A 24,000-nucleotide genomic window follows, 5' to 3' on the forward strand; every position below is an offset into this window, starting at 1 on the left:
TAAAACAGCAAAACTACAGGCCATTCTTAGTCACTTGAACTCTCTTCCTATATCGACTCAATTTCAAAGCAGGAAGCTGGCCCCTTGGTGTGCACGCGCACGTGCGTGTGTGTGTGTGTGTGTATAAAACAAAATATGTATATACAACTTTTTTAGCTTGTAGATTGGCTATTGTCGCTTATTATTTATTAATTAAGTTAGTCAGTTATTTGGGCTCTCTGAAGCTCTCTGAACTAGGTGCAATTCTCGTGAAGACACATGCACGCATGCACTCACGTGTGTGCGCAGCCGTGCACGCACACACATGCACGCACACGTGAGTGCATGCGTGCATGTGTCTTCACGAGGAGTGCACCTACTTCAGAGAGCCCACGTGCGCTACCAGTAGTAGTAGCTACCACGGTTCTGATCGATATCATCAATGGCCACTGCTGCCGTGCAGAATTTGATCCGAGAGCTTCTGCGCTAATGTTCACGCTTGTGTCAGACACAATGTAATCTCTCCTTTTGAATCAATGACGCTTTTTTTTATGGTTCCCTCATTGCCTTTCAGGTTCAGGCCATGTTGAGTCCTGTCGAACATGCCTAAATGTTCTCACACAGTAGCTTTCATAATTGATAGCACTTCAAATATGCCTGGAGAATTCTTAGCAATGAACGTGATAACACCCAATTTAACCCTTTGATGAACCATTCAGCTGTGCAACGTTAATAGAGGCCACTGTTCTGATCTCTGTTCGGAGGTGTCGGTGTTTGCGTATAGCAGGGGTTCCCAAACCTTTCCATGCCAAGGACCCTAAAAATAGCCATAGCCTGTGATTGTAGCCACCCCATGCAAAATGGATTAATGTAGAATAGATAAATAACTAACTAACTTAATAAATAAATAATAAGCGACAATAGCCAATCGACAAAGCTAAAAGTTGTATATACATATTTTGTATTATTATTTTTTTAACTCCTTTCCAGTTGCCCCCCCACCCCGGCCCCCTGGCAGCCCCCCTAGTGGCCACGGTCCCCACTTTGAAAACCTGTGGTCTACTGTAGTAATGGTTGTGCTGTGATGTGCAATGATGACAGTTTTTTTTTCTTTGGAATGTTAATGATTTTTAAATCTCCAGACTTGCCTGGAGTCAGAGGGAAACGTCTCTGTCTTATTTTGTTGACATTATTCGGGATGAAATGATTTTGCACCCCACCCCCACCCCCCCAATCGCTGTGTAAAGTAATATCTCTATGTTTCTGGGGAGGCATTACAATAATGCATTAAGAAATCACATTAATAATGCACATATTTTGTCACATATTTATAGCTATCCCCCAGACATCAACATGTCACAGTTGTTGTTAGATCCCCATTGGTTTCAATTAAAATCTCGCTGAGGCAATAAAAATAGGCAATTAAATTGGAGCAGACTCTTCAGAGGTACAATTGGACTGATTAGATTAACCTTGAACATCAATTAGGGTTAAAAATAAGCTTAAATGTATATTTATAACTAATGACTATGTTTGATGCCAAACTATCCGATAGTTACAACACTGGTTTGCCCACTTCCGTTTTCTCCAGTGTCATTATTTTCAGTCGATTAGTCTGCATCATCATTTATTTTCACTCGTGCTTATTTGTAATTTAATCATTTAGGCCAAGGCATCTCTTTATAGGGCTCTCATGGCGGATATTAGATATGATTACCTAATTATTACAGGAGAGTGTTTCTAAGTTGCAACAGACAACAGAGATGTAATGATGTATAGCAGGCAAGGTTCTACATATAAATCAACAGCAGCCTCTGCATCAGGGTCACTTTGCTTCCTTTACAACTGTACAGGTTCTCTCTCTCTCTCTCTCTCTCTCTCTCTCTCTCTCTCTCTCTCTCTCTCTCTCTCTCTCTCTCTCTCTCACACACACAAACACATGCACGCACACATGCACGTACGCATGCACGTACACACACACACACACACACACACACACACACACACACACACACACACACACACACACACACACACACACACGCACACACACACACATGCGCACACACACACACACACACACACACACACACACACACACACACACACACACACACACACACACACACACACACACACACACACACACACACACACACACACACACACACACACACACACACACACACACTTGAATAGCTGTAGCATGTCAAGCTTTCCTCATTGGCGCTGCCTGCAGCGATCCCACCCCACCTGGGTAACTAATGGTGCTTTTCCACAACATGGTACACTGGCTCGACTCAACTCTGTTCACTTTCTGGGGTTTCTGGGGTTTCCATTGGGCGAAAGTAGTACCTACAGTAGTACCTGGTTCCCGGTAGTTTTTTTTGTATCATGTCTGTGGAGGTTCGGAGTGAGCTGAGGCGATACCCAAAGGTGATACAGTATGAAAACAACTGCAGACTGATTGGGCTGAGAGAACTACCGCTAGTGTCATTGCATCACGACGGACTCCTGTATACTGCATAGAAGCTCCCGAATACAACATTTTAAACTAGCTGTTGTAAATGTGAAACGATTGAATCAATATTGAGTACTGTAACTGCCCGGCCTATTTTTCGCTTAAAATTATTTTTTTCTGACTAACATTTTGTTAGACTGTACAGGTGAAACACAGATTGTTTCCAGGTAAGCTGCCATTTTTCTCCAGCACTCTCCTACACAGAGGCTCGGACATTGCTATGACTACCAGCTACATTGAAGGGGTACTATATCCGCAGTGGAAAAAGCACATAGATTTGATTTCGAGTCGAGTTTAGTCGGTACCAATGCAGTGTTAAAGCGCCAGCGTCCAGACGCCAAAAATACACACAGCGCTAATGTCACACCCTCCTGCCATTTGCAGCACCCGGGCTCCCAAAGCCCAGGCCCGTGTGAAGGGAGGGAGGCGAGCAGACATCTTTGTAATTCTTTTAATAACATGTGTAAATGGGCAAGGGGCCGATCGGTCTTTATCAGGCCTGGCGAGTGGAGCAGAGCAGCTGATTCCACCTAGGGGCCGGGAAACGCCTGATTCATCTAACAGCCCATGAAGCTGATTAATTTCACTCATCATTAACCCATTCAATCCGGGAACGCATCTGTGTCATTTTAGATTTTAGCCTATAAATGTATACTTGGCTAATCAAAAATAGCGGATATACGAGCTCATAGCGCGGCACAGAGTGCCGCGCTATGAGCTTGTAGATCTGCTATTTGTTTTTAAATTTTGAAAACGTTTTGCTAATCCTTGAATATATATGTATTTTTTCAAGCGAGCATCTTTAACTCAAATCTTTGCTTCTGGGGGGGTTGTCCCTGGAACAAAAGATTTTGAAATGTGGGTACGCGGCCAAATACATTTCATTTTGGGTGGTCCTTGAACCACTGATATAACAACATAAGTTTTTCAGAAAACTGATTTGGAGAGATTGTAAAATCCCCCAGAAGCAAAGATTTGAGTTCCAAATCTTTGATTTAAAAATATATACATTCAAAGATTTGCACAAACTTTCACGATTGTTCAACCGCGCTACGAGCTTGTAGATCTGCTATTTAAGGAAAAAAAAATCACACCCAGTGTGAAGTGAGCGGTGTGGTCATCACAGTGATGGAAGCTCAGTTAAAAAAAAAGTTTTTTTTTAAAGTGCATAGTCCTATTTATAGGTTATTAATTTCATCATGTGTCTCGCTAGCCAATCACAGTGCTTTCAGCCAATAGAGTCAGCCAATCACAGTACAGCTAGGGGTGTACTAATGTAGAGGGATGTGCTATTATGAGCCAATCACAGTACAGCGAAGGGTGTACTAATGAGGTGTCCCAACCGCACTTATAGGAGCGGCTACACCGCTCAAAAAGACCGGTCTAAATGGGTTAAGAATGTGTTGTGGCATCTTCTGTTGGACTTTAGCATATTTATCCACCACTCTGTCTCTTTCTCTCTCTCTCTCTCTCTGTCTCTCTTTTTCTTGTTCTATTTTTCTTACTCATCTTTTTTCCTTGTTTTTTTCTGTCTCTCTTCTCTCTCTCTCTCTCTCTCTCTCTCTCTCTCTCTCTCTCTTCTCTTCTCTCTCTCTCCTTTCTTTCCTGGGCAGAACGGTCCACCCTCCTCCTCCTCTCTTTGCGCCCTTGGCAAATGAAAGGTCAAAGACGCTGCAGTGATTAATGAGCAGTAGACTCTGGGATCTCTCTGTCACTGCCCACCCCCCCATCAGCCCCCTACCCTCCTACCCCCCCCCCCCCCCCCCCCCCCACCCCAGCTCCTTGAATTATTTCATCTGCTAATCCCCCCCACCACCTCCCCGCACCCCCAACACTGCTTAGTTTGTATGTGGTAGAAGACAATGTGGTGTGTGTGTGTGTGTGTGTGTGTGTGTGTGTGTGTGTGTGTGTGTGTGTGTGTGTGTGTGTGTGTGTGTGTGTGTGTGTGTGTGTGTCTCTTTACACGGCTGTATTGACATCAGTTCTGATTAACTTTTCTGTCAGGATTTTAAGGCCAAAAAAAGGAGAGAGGGAGTGAAGAGCGAAGCATTGTGGCGTTCCTGGGAGCAGGGGTTTGTGGGGGCGGGGGGTGGGGGGGGGGGGGGGGGGGGGTCGTGGGTTAGACCAGGGGTAAAGGTACTGTAGTGTAAATGGCGGCCACTCCACGAGGCTTTTCATCTCGAGACGTCGCTAGCAAGTCTGATGATTTCAGAAGGACGAGGGGGGAAAAAAGTACCCACTTCAACAAGCACAGTGTTTTTATGGTGTAAATGAGTATGAACGTCACCGTCTCCTTCCACAGTGTAGATGACACTCCAATGGGCTCAGACCGACTGTTTATTTGAAAAAAGTAATGAAATATTTACTCTCCATTGCGGCACAGATTAGCACTGGTAATTGACTGCAACAGAGAGGTCTACGTGCAAGTAGTTTCTGTGAATGTGTGTGTGTGTGTGTGCGTTTTACAGAGAGTTGGAGGGCCCCTCATGTTTGAATGCAGATCCTCAGCACACAATAGGCCTGTTAGTGAGGCTGAGTCTCAGCCTGTCACTTTCTCTCCACATGTTGCTTTTTCTTTCAGAGATAAGTGGGCCCTAATGCTGGACAAATAGTGGAAATCAGAAGCCACTGAGAATCATTGGGCTCTCCTTTTCCCATGGCTCCCAAATAGACGCCTGGATTCGCAGACACAGGGAGTGAGAGTGAGCGCACGAGAGAGGGACCGAGGGGAGGGGGTTGTGAGGGTGAGAGGGAAAAAAAACAACAACTCTACGAGCAAAACAATTTTGTCACCACAAGCAGATCCAATTGAAAAGTCTCCTGGACGGGGGAAGAGCCGGAGTTGTCAGATCAGGCCATGGCAATGAATAGATCCAAGCAGGCTAAATTGGCATCAGGTGTGGGCTTCCCTGGCTGGTGATAGGCTCCCACATTGTGCTGGCCAGACATTTGGCCATTTTCAAATATAATGGGAGAAATGAATGCAAATGAGTGAGTGGACTGAAATGTATTTAAATGCAGATTGAATGGGGGGCTCTGCGTAGCGCCTGATAACAAGTTGCTGTAGGAGAAGGGCCACATTGTGTTGGATCATCCCCCCCCTCCCCACCCCCCCATACACACACACACACACACACACCACTCCCCCTCTGCGCACCACCAGCCCCGTTTTTCTCTCTCCCTCTGTCTCACTTTGTGTTTCATAAGAGTCCATTGTTCACTGGGTAAACTCTCTCAAAACTATTTACATTGCTCATTTATTTGAAATTCAAATGTTTCTGCCCCCCCGCCCCCCCTCTCTCTCTCTCTTTCTCTCTATCATAGATAGCCTACACACATGCAGCCCACTGCCTTGGGCTATCCAGTAAAACACTAATTGCAAAAGGACATGGGGCTTTGGCAAAAGAAAAAAAAAAGAGAGATGGGGAAATGAAGAGGAGAGCGAGAGGAGAGCGAGGGGAAAGAGGGCTTCAATCATTAATGATAATGTTGCTGTTGTCCATATAGCCTCATTAGAAGCAGGTAGTAGCATGTGTATCACAAACAAGTTGCCGCTGCCCACTGCCGGCCCGCCGCTAGCCCACAGCGATCCATCTTCTCAAACGTCTCCTTCCCATATTTAAGGGGCTCTCGTTACAGCTTTTTTCCCAGACCTGTGAATTTACGGTGCACTCCGGGCCGTTAGCATAATCGCCGGGAAGGCTGCCGTTTCAGGGGGAATGTGGGAATTAGGGCAGGGGAGAAAAGGAATGCAGTTGATGTGTTAATTGAATTTCATAAGAATCCTTTTGCGGCTGATTTGCCTTGTGAACAGAGCTGTGTGGACACACGAGGCCTTGAATCCAATTTTTCTGTCATTATTTTTTGGCAATAATTGTTTTTGGGTTTTGTCTTTTTCCTCGAAGACCATAATGGAAAAATAATCAAGCAAATATCTCTAGAAGCTGTGATATTAGACGGCAGCTGGAGAGAATAGCTAAATGTTTTCTTTCCACTATGTGGTTTGAGTAAAGTAAAGCGAAGAGCGGGTGAATTCTTCACCTCCAAAAATGGCTTTTTATTATTTTTTTCCCGTCTGCATTTAAAATACAATTTACATGCAATTAATTTTGATTAATTAGCAACACTAACCTCTGCCCGTCCCGTGTGCAAATTATGTATCTTGCATTTCAATGTCAAACAACTCATGTTTATTATAGGTTTGTTTTAATCAAGGGGCATCATTGCATGTTTTCAATCAATAGATTGAGGCATTTTAAATGCATTATTTTCATTTACTTGACATACTGAACCCTTCCAACATAATGATTTTCTTGGCTTGGAGGAGTTTATGTGAATAAACAAGGTACTACGGGACTTTAACCATGGCTTTCATTAGCCAGGGGTTCCAACTGTGCTACATTGCACAGGCTCTTAGAAAATTAAATTATAAGACAGGATCTTATAGAATGCCAGTTATTTAAAGTTGGCTGTGTGTGTGTGTGTGTGTGTGTGTGTGTGTGTGTGTGTGTGTGTGTGTGCATATGCGTGTGTTTGTGGGGTGGAGGGGTGAGCGGGGGGGTTGTAGCAGCCGTGGTAGCGGCTGCAGAGATGTTACCGTGTCCAGAAGTTTCCGTGCAGTGATTAATAGGAGGGGTAATGTAGTGGGGAAACGAGTAAACACTCCCTTGCTCCTGGCTTTGTGCTTCAACGGCTTGATGACAAGGGCAGAGCAAGGTGAGAATTAAACAGACCAGCAGAAGAAGAGAGAAAAAGGGAAGAAAGAAAAAAAAGCAGCAGCCATGGATTGGAGGGAGGAGTGAAGCATGACAGACCTGGGCAGCGAGTGGGAGTGAGGAAAGGCCTGGGAAGAAAGGGGGAGGCAGCCCTGACAAAAGTAGAAGTGGAAGTTTCTCCTGAAGAAGAATAATTAAAAGCGCTCAAGGGAGGGCAGTTTTAATTTCACATGTAAGGGGCTAAAGATTTCATTTAAAGGCGCGGCGAGCGGAGAGGAGGTTAATAAGATGAACAAAGCAGGGAATGTGAGAACATACAGCGCTAAGGAAGCACGTTGGACTTTCACCTGACACGTTTTTAATTATTGAACCTCTGATATTTCTCCGTTGAGGAGAACGGGAGTAAGAAAAGGAGGAGATTAACTGATTAATGGTCATGGTAACCAATTACTCACTCATGGGGAAATAGATGTAACTTCTGTACAGTAGTGGTTCTTTTTGCGATGCCACTTCTAGCACAGAAGTGCTGGCGGTCTTGGTAGCCGTCTTTTGGGAACACAACAGAGGGTTGCATAACGCCTCCGTAGAAAAAAGTGAACTTGCTCCTACAGTTGAGTATGAGCTCTTGATCACTGAAATCGCCATCCATTAGCACTATCTGAAGCTGATGTATTCCAATTATCATAAGATCAGCTTGGTCCCATGCGCCATGGGACTTGAAACTCTCTTACTGCCATAGAATGATCAAAAGGACTTTGTGAACCAGAACCAGAATCCCAGTAGACTAGCTGGTTCAATGGTGGTGAAAACTGAAATTAAATTGAATATGATGTTTTTCTTTTTGTCTTGCTTTGTCGGCCCATGCTGCATAAGAAGTGAAGCTGTCTTATCCAGACTGGAAACCGGGCCTTGGCGCAAGTGGCTGGAATATACTGTTCAGTAGAATAATGCTATGCCGTGTTTGCACGGAGTGCATAAGATAAGCTACAATATGGGTTTCTTGTATCTGAAGATCTGAAGAGAACAGGAGAAGAAGAGAAGAGAAACCTTTGTTTATCCCCAGGGGAAAATTTAGTTGCAGTTAGAGTTTTCCCTCAGCACTCCTGCAAGTTCAGTACAGTATAATTGTGCTCTATATTTCCCAATACCGCCCACCACCCCGCTTTCTCTCCTATCAAATCATTAATACAGTCCAGAGCATGGGAATGACTGTGGCGCGGCAGTTCCCAAAATCCTCTGCCCCTCCTGCCGTCACGTCACACTGCACACACACTGTGTTTGACACTTATGTATTATATGTTTATCAGTCTCTAATGAAATACTGACAAGTTCCCTGCACAAGGGATACTGTGTTCCATTAATAGCCCTTAACGAACCTTGGGCTCTCACAAAAGGCCAGTCCTATTGCAGCTGACAGCAAAGGGGCCCTCAGCCCTGGCCCCCTGGGGAGGGAAGATATTAGGCGTTAGCAGCGTCTATACTGCCTTTGCGTCTGTCTCTCTTTCATTCTCTCTCTCTCCCCCCGTTTACGACTCTAATATTGTGAGTCATCTGATTGGGTTTATTAAGTGGCAGATTACTTGACCACAGTATTTAGCAGCAGCAAGATTGACAAAAACAATTTGTCAAATTATTTGTCAATCAATATTTCTGGTACAGTGATGTCTCTATTGTGCTGTAATTGTTGCAAATTAATTTACAGCCCTCCGTACAGGGTTGTCGACAAAGATTAAACCCAACACAAATGTTGTCAAAATGTAACAGCAACTAAGTAATGAAAACAAGTAATGCACATAAGTCCCAGTAAACTCCATGTGCTCTTGAAAAAGGATAGGAGATCTTTACACAGCAAAATCCTTAGTGAACTCTGAGAGAGTGAAAATGTACTTTTAAAAGTACATTTTCACACTAACCTATGTCAAGAATTTGTCGCTCTAACCTTCTTCTTTTTTGCATGGTCTGATAACCTGGTAATCAATATGGACAAATTAAGATTTTGAACCAGTTATTATAATGGTCCACCAAATGTTTTAATATTCGATGAAAGTCCCGAAATCTATATTTTTCATTACCCTCATGATTTTAAGGACAACAACTGACTTTTTAATTCATTTATGCAATCGACTTTAAATCTGGTATATCGTCTTTTCTCGCTGTATTAAACTTGAAGTGTTTACTAGAGAGCTTCTCCACTCTTTCAAATGTTTAATCTGAGAGACCCCATTATGACCTAAGGTGGCTCTTAAAAGCATGGCCTCCCACATGAGGCCCATGATCTCTCTATTAGAATGTGACAAAACGTTTGATCTCTCTCAGAAATAATGGTCTGTAACATCCTCTAATGCTCTTTGCAGTTTATTTGCAGGTTCACCATCCCCGTGTTGAACAAGGGATTGTGGTGGGGTGTCACACGCGCACGCACGCACACCCACACACACACATAAGGATAATTTTAAGCAGATGCGTCTGGCGTGGCTACCATGCTATGATTAGTTTCCAGAGCGTTTGTGAGTGTGTAAACCATCGGCGACACGGATGAAATATAGCCCAGGTTCACTGGGAGTGCAGAGAGAAGAAATGTACCCCATCTGTAATACACTGTGTAGACTAATATCAGCTCCTTTTCTCTGATATTGCAGTGAGATATCGATCTGGTAAAATTGTCCCATATTGGAGCTGTCTGTTGTGATATTCATCATGCTGTCACCTCTTCCCAGCACCTCCGCGTTATTAGAAACCCGGGTTTGAAGAGGTTGAAGGGTTTTAGTCTCCGAGATGTAGCAAACAATTCATCATGAAAGAGAGAGAGGAGAGCGAGAGGGGGAGAGACGGAGAGAGAGAGCGAGACAGACTCAGGTGAGGTGATGCTTGGGTGAAGATTTATGTCTAGTCAGGCCGTACATTAAGAATTATATCATCAGCCGAGAGGACACCAGAGTTTCACTGCTATCTGCTGAGTGGGCCTATTTGCTCTCCTGCTAGGCTTTAAATGGAGTTTTTCACCCGCCTCCTCATGAAGCTTTTAAGAGAAATCTGGAGCTTTGAGGAATAAACTACTCGGCTTACTCGGAATAGGGAAAGATTTACTTGTTTGTGAAGCCTGCTAAAGCTTGTCTGAGGTAATTGTCATCTGTTTTGGGGCATTAGCTGGTCTGCCTCTCTTGATTGGCTGCTTGACGCCAATCAGTCATTGGGAGTAAGCGGTAACTGGTGCACGCCACCTTCAATTTGGCCCACTTCAGGGTGGGACCACACTCTTGAGTTCCTGTTATTTTCTCCCATTGCCCGCAATGCTTGTGAGCACAGTGAGAGATTCATGATCGGAAGGATCACAGAGATGTACACAGACGGAATCCAATTCTTCTGCGTCGTGTCGAGGAGTCGGGCTTTGATACCTCTTTAACTGAGTACAAATGCTCGTCTGGGAATGTGCCGGCTGGGGGTTCCTTCTGAAGCCCTGTCTCTCTCTCTCTCACACTCTCTCTCCTGTTGTCGCGTCCTCAGGGAAAGGGGCTGTGCATTTGTGTGTGCATGTGCTTGTGTGTGCACGCGGGCGCCGGGCGTACATTATGTGCCCGTGTGTATGCTTGCGTGCTGCTACGTTGCGTGCTCTGTTAGCTGTGATGTTATTGTTGTAAACAGCGTTTAAAGCACAGCTGGCCAAATTGATCAGGGCCCTCGTCGGAGTGAACTTGAGCAGCCGAGAGTGGGGCTGCATAAACAGGGCTGCCTGTATCTAAATATGCAAACACTCGCTCACAGCAGCCAACACTCTGGGGAACAGACACTGTTACTTCTGACGGGGGAAACGGTGAGGGGCAGACCAGAGTCCTAGCCCTTTTTCTCAATCTGTATACACAGTATACATTCTCAGAGAGAGAGAGAGAGGAAAAAGAGGGGTGTATTTTTTCCAATTATGTAAACATTGCTGTTTCCCCAGATCATTTTTGGACTCCTCCATGTATTTACTTTTCATTAATTATTGAAAAAAAGAGAGAATCATGGGAAAAAAAGTGAATAAACAGTAGATAATTTTTGTTTAATGTTTCACACAGGATTTCAATACTCAGTGCAATTAATGCTAATCACCATGGTCTTCCTGTTTAGCTTGAACTCGGAGTGTGTATGTCTGTGCGTGCTTTTTGCTTGTCTTTCCATCTACTGTAGGTCTCTATGTATGACTGTGTCCACCCCCCACCCCCTCTGTTTTCTCTCCCTCTTTCGTGTCCCTCTCCTGTTAGTCACTCTGTCTCCGTGTGTTATGATTACATCACCCTTTCTGTCTGTTGTGTCCATTTAGACCTGAAATTAATCACATCCGACATTCTGGTTGCTATTCCCAAAGTTCAAAAGGCTTGAATGGATAGAGGGAGAGCATGGTTGCAGGAGCGAAGAGGGAGAGATACAGAGATAGAGAGATAGTGAGAGAGATGCCACAACCGGAGATGGTTATCGTGTGTGGAATACAGTATATTAATTGCTTATTGGTTTTTGATTTTAGAGTAATTTTAGAGTCCATCGAACACATAATTTCCACTCCTATTGTTCTATGGGGTTTGTTAATTGTCACCCCGCTGGCAGAATTAAAAGCAAATTAAAAGCCTTAACTATTGACTCCATCTGAAGTCACACTCGACAACAATTTCATAAAACAATGGGGAGGATTAATGAAAATGCAGCTTGATTTCTGTTCTCCAAAGCTTTTGCTATGGGGAACCAATTAACTACCCTTCAGGATGACTTTCACTACTAACTGACGGTCTGTTCCACTGCCAGAAACTGGGATTAATTCTCAATTAATCCCTCCAGCAGAACAACTCTGCCTTTGTCTACCGGGGAGGACATGAACATACAACACTGAGGTTACCCTTAGCCTGTTTGGTGGAAGAACTCCACCCCGCCTAAGATTGATACGCCCTGTAGACTGGCTCTCCTCAAGCTGAAAATAAGAGCCATTAAAAGGGAATGGTTGACAATGATTTTTGTTTTAGGATTTTGAGCTTTATTAGCCATGCATATTAATGAGTCAATTAATTCTATTCGTCCTCGTGAGTGGTCTGTTTGTTTTTGCCTGACCTTTTATCTTAGATGCGTTCACGCTCCGCTTGCTTTAAGCACTTACTCCATACTGCGTTTCCCATAGCCCTACATCCAAAAAGGGAGTTTTTATGTGTTTAGCAGCAAGCCCCCCACCACCATCACCAACACCACCTCTCTCTCTCTCTGTGTTGTTTTCTTTCTGCACTTGTCTCTTTCTCTTTCATTCTATCCACCCTCCCTCTATCCTTTCCTCCCTCTTTCTTCCTCTGTCAGAATGCCTGCTGGATGTATCCCTCTCTAAATATGACAGGAAATATGCTATTATAGCATGCAGAATATTTGCCTGATGGGATTTGCAATAAAATTACTACATTTCCCTTCCATTAGGATCTCTGAAACCCTTCCCTCTAATTTATTATTACCCTGGCAAAAAGACATGTTATATACATAAAGACTAAAGTAGCCTCTGTCTGCATTTAGCCCATCCTGCTTTCAAAGTTACTTGAGAGGACAGGAGAAATAATTGAAAAGTGCAGCTGGACTGTGTACAATCTTGTAAGGGATGCCTAGAAAATGAGATTAATCAGTGCACAGACATTGTGGGGAAAGTTTGTACTGAATGGCTGACAGTCCTGCTCTTTCTCTCATTTCAAATGTTGGCAGGCTAGCAGGCAGCTCCAAGGGAAATGCGCTCCTTTCATACTTGAGTAATTGATGAATTGTATGCAATATGCAAATGAGAATCCATAAATCTTATGAATGACAGCTTAATTTATGTGAGCCTTAATGAATGCAGGATTAGATTTTAATTAAATATCCTCAAAGGCACCCTGACTGGGTAAGTTTTTAAAGCCTTGTTTTGAAGACTTGTTTCATATGCATCGCAGTTCATGAAAAAGAGAGATCAGTCAGAGTGGTTAGATGAAATTTCCTCACAGCTTGAAGATAAGACCTGTTCTGTTTTGCTAACCAAAGGCACTTGCAATTAATAAATATTGGAGCAAAATCATATCTACAAATCTCATTTAGTCTTTCCTGGAACTGTTCATTCTCATACATTTGATTAACTGCATTTACTTTAAGCGCTATCTGATTTCTAACATTTGGTACAGTATCTTTTTAATTAAGAGAATCATCCATTAGGCATGGAAAAGTCAACCAATTAGGCTTTCCTCATCAATTCCCGTGATGTAGGAAGTCTGCTTACTCATTATCAGAGGCTGTCGACGTGATACTAAACAATCTCAAACTCTGTAGTTATGGGATGTACAATTACGAAATCAGCTTTTAACATTAATGATGCATGGGAATAATCAGCAGTTTATCACATTTTAAGATCTTTTTTTTTTAGACTCCGTTTCACAGTCGGGAGGCTTCAAACGTCTCTTAATAGAGCGTGATTACTCGAGTAAGCCCTTTGTAGCTACCGTACGGCATGCTCTCCGCAAAGCCCAGCTGGGTGCGCGTTTCACGGCAGCGCCTCGACTGAGGGTGAACCAAGACAGGAGGAAGGACTTTGACTGGCTCCATGTTCCTCCGTGCCATCAGACAATCTGATTGCCCCGCCCAGCGTGGTCCTAATCAGGAATGAGCCCAAACAAAGGCACCAGGAAGGCACTCTCCCAACCACCAGTGATCTCAGCTCCTTGTACACTGGGTCCGCACAGGGATCACAGCACAGACAGCACTTTAAACAGGGTTTTAGTGGGATTGATGCTAGCTCTCCCTCTCCTTTGATTTCACACCATTTGATCTGTGATATATTGTTCCGTAACAAAAGTTCACTGTTTGCCAGCGGATGCAGCTGTTCCTACTGCTAATAAATAAAAGTGTGTGTGCGTGTTTTCTGTTTAGTGCTCTCGCACTCACAAACTCAACAGTAATCCAGCTATCTAGATCTGATAAGGGCTGATGTGGCTACCTGTGCAAGGCGGCGTTTGACAGGTGCAAGGGAAAGCTGATTGAGATAAACCAAGAATAGGCTCAATGCAAATACAGATAGAGATACAAGATGGGGGTGAGGATAGATGGATGCAGGAAAAAGATGGATGAGTGAATACATTCCCATGTATCACACTGTGAGCCTCTGAGAGATTATGATCATCACCACCAGTAGACTGCCAAGGTCAGCAGGAAATATAGATCTGTTTCGTGTTGAAGGCAACATTTATTCCAATCCCTTTCAGAGCGTTTTGGATTTTTTCAAATGATTTTTGTTTTTCATTTTCATTTTTCAATTTCATTCGTCAAAGTGGTCTGCGTTCACGTCTGACATAAACACTGGCATGTCCATTATCACTTTCAATAACATTGGCCTCTTTTCCACTTTATTCTCAAACAAAGAAAACAAACAACAGTAGCTCGTTGTTGCGAAAATAATTCATTTTTATAATTAAAGTTAAACATTTCATCATTCACCTCCACCAACACCATTATCTTATCTGCAGGGATTGTAAATTGCTAGTAATATACCGCAGCCATGTTATCCCTGTCTTTCAACAAACATAGATAACCTCTCAGGAGAGTTGCATGCATATTGTTAAACTGTTTGATTGAACCAAATCGGGAAAAAATATAAACTCAGCGTTTTCGGGCCCCTGGACAGTCTGGGGCCTCAGGATTTCTGCCTGACCTGGCAGTTAAAAGGTAAGGAGCTGCTTTGTTTTATCAATAGGACCTTGTTTTCATGGCTGGTCACCACCTCAGCAAACCAATCAATGGGGCATGCTCTGCTATCGCTGGGAGAGAAATGAAAAATAAACCCTAGATAATCCTTCAGTTAAAAGGTTACTCTGGGCGATAAAAGCTATTTTGTTAATTTATTTACTCTCTGCACTGGAGAGATAAAGAAAAGGAACAATTAGGGAATTCTAGGTGAGAGATTTTAAAAGGGCAATGACATTGGGTTAATATTTTATAAGGCCTGATTGGCAGAGACCTGGAGAGGCCTTTTGTTTACACAAGCCCCAGACGGAATGATTCACTCGCTTGTTTTGGCCGACTGGGCGGAAATGGAATAAATATCTTCATCCTTACCTTTTAGAAACATCAAACAAAAGACTGAGATAAAAGGTTAATGGCTCAATCATAGGCAACAGGAAATAATATTATGCTCTTTCTCTGCAAACTGGAGCCACTGTTGACTTAACCAGGTTGAATTCCTAAAGATATCAAAGGATGGGAGGGGCGGATGATTGTTGTTTGTAACTCAATCCAGTTGGGGAGAGGGTGCTTACTTGGGCTAAACATTACATTTGTGGTTTCAATTGATTTATAACAGATCATAATCACTGCATTAACGGCATTCTGGGTAATAAGATCTCAGTCGCTACTTCCGTCGACAGAAATGGGTCTGATAGTGAGATGTCAGAATTTCTTGCTGCGAGATCAACTCCCCCCACTCGCACTGATATTTGATGTGATATTATACCTCTTATTATACCTATCACCTTGTGTTGGCTTCCTGTAAACAGGGTGAGAACACGAATTTAATTATTGTGCTTTTATTGCATTGTTGCGTTGAAATTGGACCTGCGTGGAGTGTATTGTTGGGCCCAGTGTAATCTGATTGCCTGTGCAGCGTAGTGTGTTGGATAGTATCAGGTTCCAGTCAACTCTGCTGGGTCAACACAGAGCCGGGCCATTAAAGGAAGTCTGGTTCAGGGAAAGTTCACCACTATTTTCTTTTCACCATGGCAGCAAAACAAAAAAAGAGAGAATAGATGTGTAACATATTTGTGGCCCCCGGCCCAGGCCCTGGTGGGGCCTATTTTGTTTCCTTAATTGAAGCCAGAGATACGAGGCCCCTGAATATCTTTAGTAATAACATAAATATAGGCGGGAATATGATTGTTTGGCGATTGACCTCCAAAATTAAAATATCTGTCCAAATAAGCCCAATATAAAACTTGGTGATGCAGGTTTCTTTTTCTTTTTTCTAAAACATTACAAGAAGGAGAAGAGAAAAGATGAGAAGAGAAAAAAAACAAGAAGGGAAGACAAGACAAGACACGAAAAGACAAGTTGAGAAGAGGCAAAAAGGGAGAAGAGAATTCCCAACCAAAATTCCAATCATAAATCCAGTTCTATCTTTTTTTTTCTAAAATAATGGCCTAGTTTGAAGCTGTTTCTGTGCCAGGCTATTTAGGGAATCAGCATCTGCTACTTGATAAATAGCCTGGCTCTTTTGTTTGAGGCCAGGTTGAGTTCCTCTCTGGACCCAGCTTATTAGCCTGGATGGGTCTGGCCACCACAGATCTGCATCAGTGTTTGACTTGCACGCCTCATCTATTGACTCGATGGAAGCAAAATATATTGGTGAAGGAAAACCATGCCAGAACCTATCATTTAGAAATCTTAAATTGTGTTGAATAATGTACGGACATAGCCTCTGTAACCTGTCTAGAATGCACTACTACTGGATCATTTCAGACAGTATTCATCCATCGCAAAGGAATTAGATGATAACATTTCTTCTTGAAAAGCAGTCCCACATTGCTTGAAGATTCCTTCTTCCAAAGCTCCTGTTCAATTCAGTCAATGTCCGGCGTTCATGGCTGGTGAGTGTTATGGCATGTTGCGAATGTGGCTAAAGCGCTATCCCTTTAAACACAAGACATATTCTCCTGCAACGGCCTATCATTACCTCTACGTAACTGGATCTTTGTACCCGAGTTAAGATCTTCTAACGTGATCTAAAGTTGATATGACACTTTTTTCCTTTGTCCATTCAAGTTTTCTTTTTTTCTGCTTTTAGTATTGTTGGTAAAAAGCCTTTTACCCATCACAAGCCCTCCATTGAGGTCTTTCATAAATAATTCAGCCAGAGTACAAGTGAAAGTGATGACAGCAAAACTGTCTGCGATCTCTCCCTCTCATAAGATCAAAGAGGTGCTTCTATAGAAATAGGAATTACATTTCGAGACATCCCTAGGTTGAGCGGGCACTCGTTTCCCCCCTCTCTCTCTTTCTCTCTCTCCCTCTCTCTCTTTCTCTCTGTCCTCTCAGTTCCTCTTCTCCATGCTCTCAGTCCACCTCTCTCTATCATGTGTGTGTTTTCACTCCAAGGTAACACAGTTGGATGAAGGACTACTTTTAGTCCTAAAAGAACCAGAGCTGTTATATGAGCATGTCAGCATATTCAGACAGATATGACCATTGCATATGGCCAGTGCTCTCTGTCTGTCTGTCTGTCTGTCTGTCTGTTTCTCTCTCTCTCTCTCGCTCTCGCTCTCGCTCGCTCTCTCTCTCTCTCTCTCTCTCTCTCTCTCTCTCTCTCTCTCTCTCTCTCGCTCTCTCTCTCTCTCTCTCTCTCTCTCTCTCTCTCTCTCTCTCTCTCTCTGTCTTAACACCACTGAGGTAAATAAACCTCACATAAAAGCATGCCTGAATAAATTCAGTTATAGCAACAGTACGGTATATGATTTGGGAGCTAAAGCAACTGCATGCCGTAGAAGGCGTCATCACTGTAGAGATGTACAATAGGAGCTAAATGGAGCACAACACAACCACTGTTATTTTACTATAGAGTAATAGTGGTGGCAACACATCGTATATGTCGATAAAATGCTTCACTAGTCATGCATGTAAAAAGGAAACAAATGGTAGTATAAATTACTTTTTTAATTAGTTATTTATTCAATAGTTACTTTTTGAGATTACACATTTGTTCATTATAAGACCGGTTCTTCAAGGTATCAGTGAATGCAAATGTTCGAGGTCTGGTTGACTTGAAATTATTATGGAGAGGTTAATCAGTTTCGTAAGACAGGCAAGAAAAAGACAATAGCAATACAGTAGCCTATATAAATTGCCCAAACATTTTATTTAATAAATTACACTTTTGTGGCTTTAATGGCCTCGGCAAAGCAAGAAATAATCAGTATCTGCTATTAGTCGTTTGTTGAGATAGTGTGTGTGTGAGATTTTGTTGGGTGCTCAGTGTAACGTGTTTGTATTTTTTAACAGTGTTGAACTCAATTGTTTGTAAGTTGGCAGAGAAATACAGAAATATGTCTTTTGACTATCATAATACCTACTATAGTAATTATTTATTTAATAAGTGGGTAATAGTATCAGAATCAGAATTATATTTCTTTCCAGGTATGTTTTGCATATTAATGCAGATTTTGTCTTGGTTAAATTGGTGCATTACACTGAATTAACACCAATGTTAAGACATATCTATAAATCATTTACAGACTTTTCTCAAAATATAAAGATGAACATAAAGATAGAAGCTAGAAACTATATACAACATGCAATATACAATGATATGGGCAGAATTGGTAAATAAATAAATACATATTAATTATTGCACTTGTTGAAAGGGTACACAGATGGTAGTAGCATACATTGCACTCTGTATAAATAAATGAACTATAGCACTAGTTGTATACAAATCAAGTGTACTCACACAGAGGGTCAACATATACAGTACATCTACATGCAGTAGTATTGTATTTTGGTGGCTAACTCTATCGACATACAGTCTGTTAGAGGTGGAGTAAGTGAGTGCCACTGTAAATCTTAGATTGGACAATCGTATCTGAAATAATGCATTTAACTAGGGCTGGCCAATATATCGAAAATATATCGATATCGTGTTATGGTTAGATATGGTCTGGGATTTTTGATATCGTAACATTGTGATGTGGCATAATTGTTGTGTTTTCCTGCTTTTAACCACTTAAGCCATATTTTATACTTAAACAAATAATAATGAATGTTTAAAATATTCTTGTTATGTTGTTGATATTTAATGTTTTTCCATATCGCTCACTGACGCTCACTTGTAAGCAATATGTCACCAGTGTCATGTCACTGTAATTCATTTTCGGCACAGACACTCCTGCCCCTAGTTCATAAAGAACCCACCTCCATAGAATTTCATCCCCTTGATTATATGCTCATTGCATCTCTCTTCCCCCATAGGCTTTTCCTTGTAACTAAGCCAGCGAAGGAGGTATTGATTGTAACTCGAAGCTGTATTAATAAGTGAATGAGTAAGATGTGTGGAAATTTCAGGAGTGTAACAGCTTTGAGGGCCCTTTTCTCCTCCGCGCTAAAGGTGGCACAGTCATTTATCACCGCTGGATCTGTGCCCCTCGTTTGGTGTAATAAAACTCCCCCATCAGAACCGTCCAACAGGTCTGAATCACTCTGTCACACCACCTTCCAGCTAAGGCACGCATTAAATCAAGCAAGCAGAACATTTCCTAAGGCAGCCATTGCCTTTTAATTTCCTGAAGAACCTTAAAATATCATTCATTACCAGAACTACACATATTTGGTTTTTAAAAGTCTCATAAATCAATAGTGGCCTGACTGCAATAATTATAACAAGTTAACATGTAATTTCCAGGCCGAGGGCCGCTCGCTGGATTTTAGCATATGCAAACAAGGCAATTCAAATAGTGTGGGGATATTAATACGGAGGAACAGGTAACGAGGTACGGGTTATGAATTATGCATCAAAAAGTGGTTGATCTTCAATAAAGGAAATGAATTCACCGTGTAATCTAATTAGTTATGGAAGTCTATTATGTTGAGCTGCAGAAAGCAACTGTCCTTGAAAAGAAATTTATTTACAGTACATGTTAGCTCTTTGGAATGGAATTGCATTTTGGAGTGGTCCAAATGTTAGCCCCCCTCCCCCCATCCCCCCTAAACCCCCATTCCCCACCTCCCTCCAGTCTCCCAATATTCCTTTCTCTCTCGTTGCCTCTCGTTGTTCTCATGTTCATTCTCTCCTCTCTGTTGGGTTTGTCTCTCTTCCAGTTCCAGACCGGGTCGGCCTCCTAAGAGGACCCAGAGCATAACATCACAAGAGAACCCCCACATTATGCCCCACTCAGTACCTGGCCTCATGTCCCCTGGCATGATGCCACCCACAGGTATGGACAACCATGGATTCTGTCTCTTGTCTTTGCTGTCCCTGTTGCTATGGCTCCTTCTGTTGCACTCTCTGTCACACTCTCTCTCTCTCTTGCTTGCTCTCTCTCTCTCTCTCTCTCTCACACACACACACACACACACACACACACACACACACACACACACACACACACACACACACACACACACACACACACACACACACACACACACACACACACACACACACACACACGTATGTAGTCTCCCTACCAGTGGCCCCTCAGCATCCTGCTGTTTGTCCTCTAAATGGCAACCGGACCAAAGTGACACATGCACCCAACCACCAGACACCAGCCGCTCACCCGTTTACCAACAGCAGATCCTCTGCTCAACCCCCGGAAAAATGAAAGACGAGGTAGAATAAATTGGAGTGGAGATCTTTTCTCTCAGATTATTCCAGTAGATGTTGCTTTTTGCCTTGAGTGCATTCTAATTAGCGCGATTAAATCCACTCCACTGGTGTATGTGCATAGGCAGTGGTGGTGATGCTAAAGCAAGCTTTATCACCACAAGAATCAACAACAACCGTTTGTGCCCTAACTTACCCCAGGGGCAAATCTTATTGCAGCTAATGCTTTTGTTCTATTTGTGGCGGGTTTCATTGTGACTGCTTTGATGTTGGTGGCTGAAAGTGCTCTAATTTGCATATTTTGCTATCCTCCTTCATATGTCTTTAATGATATTGTACTGTTGAAAGGGTCTCCTTGAATGCTCATTTCATGTATGATACATATTGTATTTAACCAACATTAATGGTAATATCATAAGAAAACATTATGCATAATGACTGATCTCTATTGTTTTCGCAGATTTGAAAAAAAAAATCTCACCTCGCATGTTTCTTTTTTTTAATGGCATGAGAGACTCGTTTTTTTTCCTTGAGAAAAGAGCAAAGCAGAGTCTGTGAGGTGTTTGAAATTCAATAGTACACAGAGATTGGGCCATCCTTAACCATGCTGAACAATGAAGGCTCACAGACCAGAGTCCGCTTTGAACTCTGGGAATGGGGTGAGGTCACAGACTATCTGTATCTTACTGAGGAAGGAGAACTTAAAGGCCACAGTGAACACAGAGAGGGACAATGATGAGAAAGACCAGTGTTATTTAGTGGAACATAAAGCAACAGAGAAAAAAGCCTTTTGATATCATCCCCTTTAAGCCCAGGGGGACTCTATGATCTTGACATTTAGTCAGGGTATTCAGGGGACAGAGATAAAGTAATTGAGGATTTCGATCCTCTCGTAACTGCCTCTAGCTGCCTACTGTAAGTGTGGCGAGACACGACTTTTCTACCAATTTTCAGATTTTCTAATTAAAACGTTTATTGTTTGGATTCCAATGCGAGGGGGTGAATGTCATGTAAGTTCCACTTTTTGACAGATTAATGGTGTTGTGAAATGACCGCACACAAGCAAGCATCTAAATAGGCGACTAATTTATTTTTCCTCTTGGGAGCCAAAACGCATTTATCGATAATAAAAACTGACAAGAAAGCGTCTTAAACAGTCACACTGTTAAATCATGTCACATTATGCTATATCAGACAAGTTTGCCCGTTCACAGGCAAACAGACCAGGATCTGATGGCTCCATCTGGAAGCGTTACCGATACTCTGGGACACAGTACTGTACATGTGAGGAGACACTGCGCCATTTCATTTAGGCAATGGAATAGAGACAAACACTCCATGAAATGTTTTGTTCGCAGTGGCATGTCATTTCTCTCCTGGTGTTACATTTGCAAATGACTACCTGCTGGTGCCCCTGATGAGCCAGATCTCCTCATCACCACGGAGAGCAGCTGACTCCATTTAGCCAAAAATTTTGCACTCACAAAAAGATAAATATAAGCAAGAAGAAAATAACTGGGTCCAAACTCAGAAGAAGAAGATGACTATAAGAAGATGAGGGAGAGGAAGATAATGAAGAAACAGAAAAAAGACATCATGTGGTTCTTCACAGAGAGAGTTGAACTCACAACTCTACACATAGTGAGTGAGCATCACTCCGCATGCCATACATTTATCGTGAAATTGTTTAATTTGGACAGCTGGTGCAAGAATATCTTTTGCCACTAATTTATAATTGACAGAAGCCTTGAAAGAACAAATATTGGCATAGATAAACCAAATATTTAAGGCTTTCAAGAGTCTTAATTTCAATATCTGCCATAATCTGCAATTGGATTAATATAGTGCAAAATTTGAATGTAAGGCATCATCAGACTGCTCTGGTACCTAACTGCTGATGATCAGATGCCTGAACAACCTTTTGAGCCAGTTAGTTATTAATACAATGGAAGTGTATGAAGTGTTATTTGTGTGGTGTAGTGCAAAGTTTGAATATTTATCTAAATCTTTGAGAGAAAATTCAACTTCGATTCACATCCATTCATGGGAATACAAGGACGTGATCAGTGTTTACCGAGATTAAAGAGATATTTCAAATCACACACACTCAGTAGCATAGGTTACCAAAGCTATTGAAAAAATCACACCACATACTATAGTTGTTGAAATCTATGAAGGCAAATTGAGTTAAATTATGAAATGACCTTCGGTAGAATTTGAAAATATGCCACATGCATAAATAGCCACATGGTTGGCAAGTTTGAATTTCCAGTCCTGGGTCTCAAACCAGGGACCTTATTATCCCCAGAGAAGGTCTCTTATGCGCCCTATGCACTGCACGACATTCAAAGTTGTCAGATAGTCGTCAGATCGCTGTGCATTTCACACTTCACAACTCTCTGTCTTGATTCTTAACTCTTTGTGGTTTCCAAACATGATTGATCGGTGTCAGGGGATCACACACTACACGATTTCAGCAGAACGTGATATACAGACGCAATATACAGACCTACTGGAAATGAATTACTGTATAGATTCCAACCAGTGTTATAACTATATTTATGTAAAAGATATAAAATAACATCATAATGTGTATAAAATTACATAGTGCACAGAATGATCAGGCACTGTTTTAATTTGTTCGTTTTATCCTTACTCAAATATAACACTGTTATTTGTATAATGATTACAGCTCTATTAGTTCAATTCATTTGTCCCTCTTCATTTGCTTTATTAAGACTGATTAAGACAAATGAATGGTTTGTGTAACTTTTAATCAATGAACCAAGGGAAGGGACGGTCGGTGATCAATTAAATTATTATTAAAAAAGTATTCCAATCATGACAAACATGACGTAGGCTACTACCGTACTTAGCAATTTAAGGAATGATCCCCTCACAGAATCTGCAAACCATACTGGAAACCCTGCAGCGCAGCACAAACTTTCCCAAATACGCACAAGCAGGCACTGTCAGAACGTATACATTCCGTGGTCCATGAGGGTGCTGATTCCAACCATTTTTTTGGCTTAACTATACTTAACACTGAAATATCAACATTGCTACCAATATTCATGACATCTAATGTCCACATGGGCACATCTGTCAGTCTGTTATTATAACTTGTTTACACAATCAAACAAGCACCCATGTCCACCTATCCTGTGCTCTCATTGGCTGCAGCACGTCTCTGCTCTCAGTGCTGGTCACAGTACATTTCATACTGTAACTGTATGATTGTCAATCGCCGACACCTCCAGATATGGAACCTGCCAGATATCTGGGAGCGCTCAGGGAGGCATGTGTGAGCTCTGAGATCATTCTCGGCTCCCGGTCTTTGAACTGTTCACACACAGCGAGCAAAACCTTGAGGAGGAAACCTCGATTTGCCTCCGATCTAGGGCTTTGTCAGCGAATGTCAAAAAATGTCGGCGAGTGGATAATCAAAAACACAATTT

General features: G+C 42.2%; 1 protein-coding gene across 11 annotated transcripts in view; it reads left to right on the forward strand.

The window, feature by feature from the left end:
- The window catches only part of dachd (dachshund d), a 116,374-nt gene that overhangs the window by 36,070 nt on the left and 56,304 nt on the right, over positions 1-24,000 (forward strand). For all 11 annotated transcript variants that reach the window (XM_084083993.1, XM_084083992.1, XM_084083987.1 and 8 more), the window contains exon 2: positions 20,035-20,150. In XM_084083993.1, coding sequence (XP_083940119.1) covers positions 20,035-20,150 — 116 coding nt within the window. The remainder of the gene's footprint in view (positions 1-20,034; positions 20,151-24,000) is intronic.

The sequence above is a fragment of the Gymnoscopelus microlampas genome (genome assembly GCF_963454915.1).
Source record: "Gymnoscopelus microlampas genome assembly, chromosome: 17".
In the NCBI taxonomy this organism is placed as follows: domain Eukaryota; kingdom Metazoa; phylum Chordata; class Actinopteri; order Myctophiformes; family Myctophidae; genus Gymnoscopelus; species Gymnoscopelus microlampas.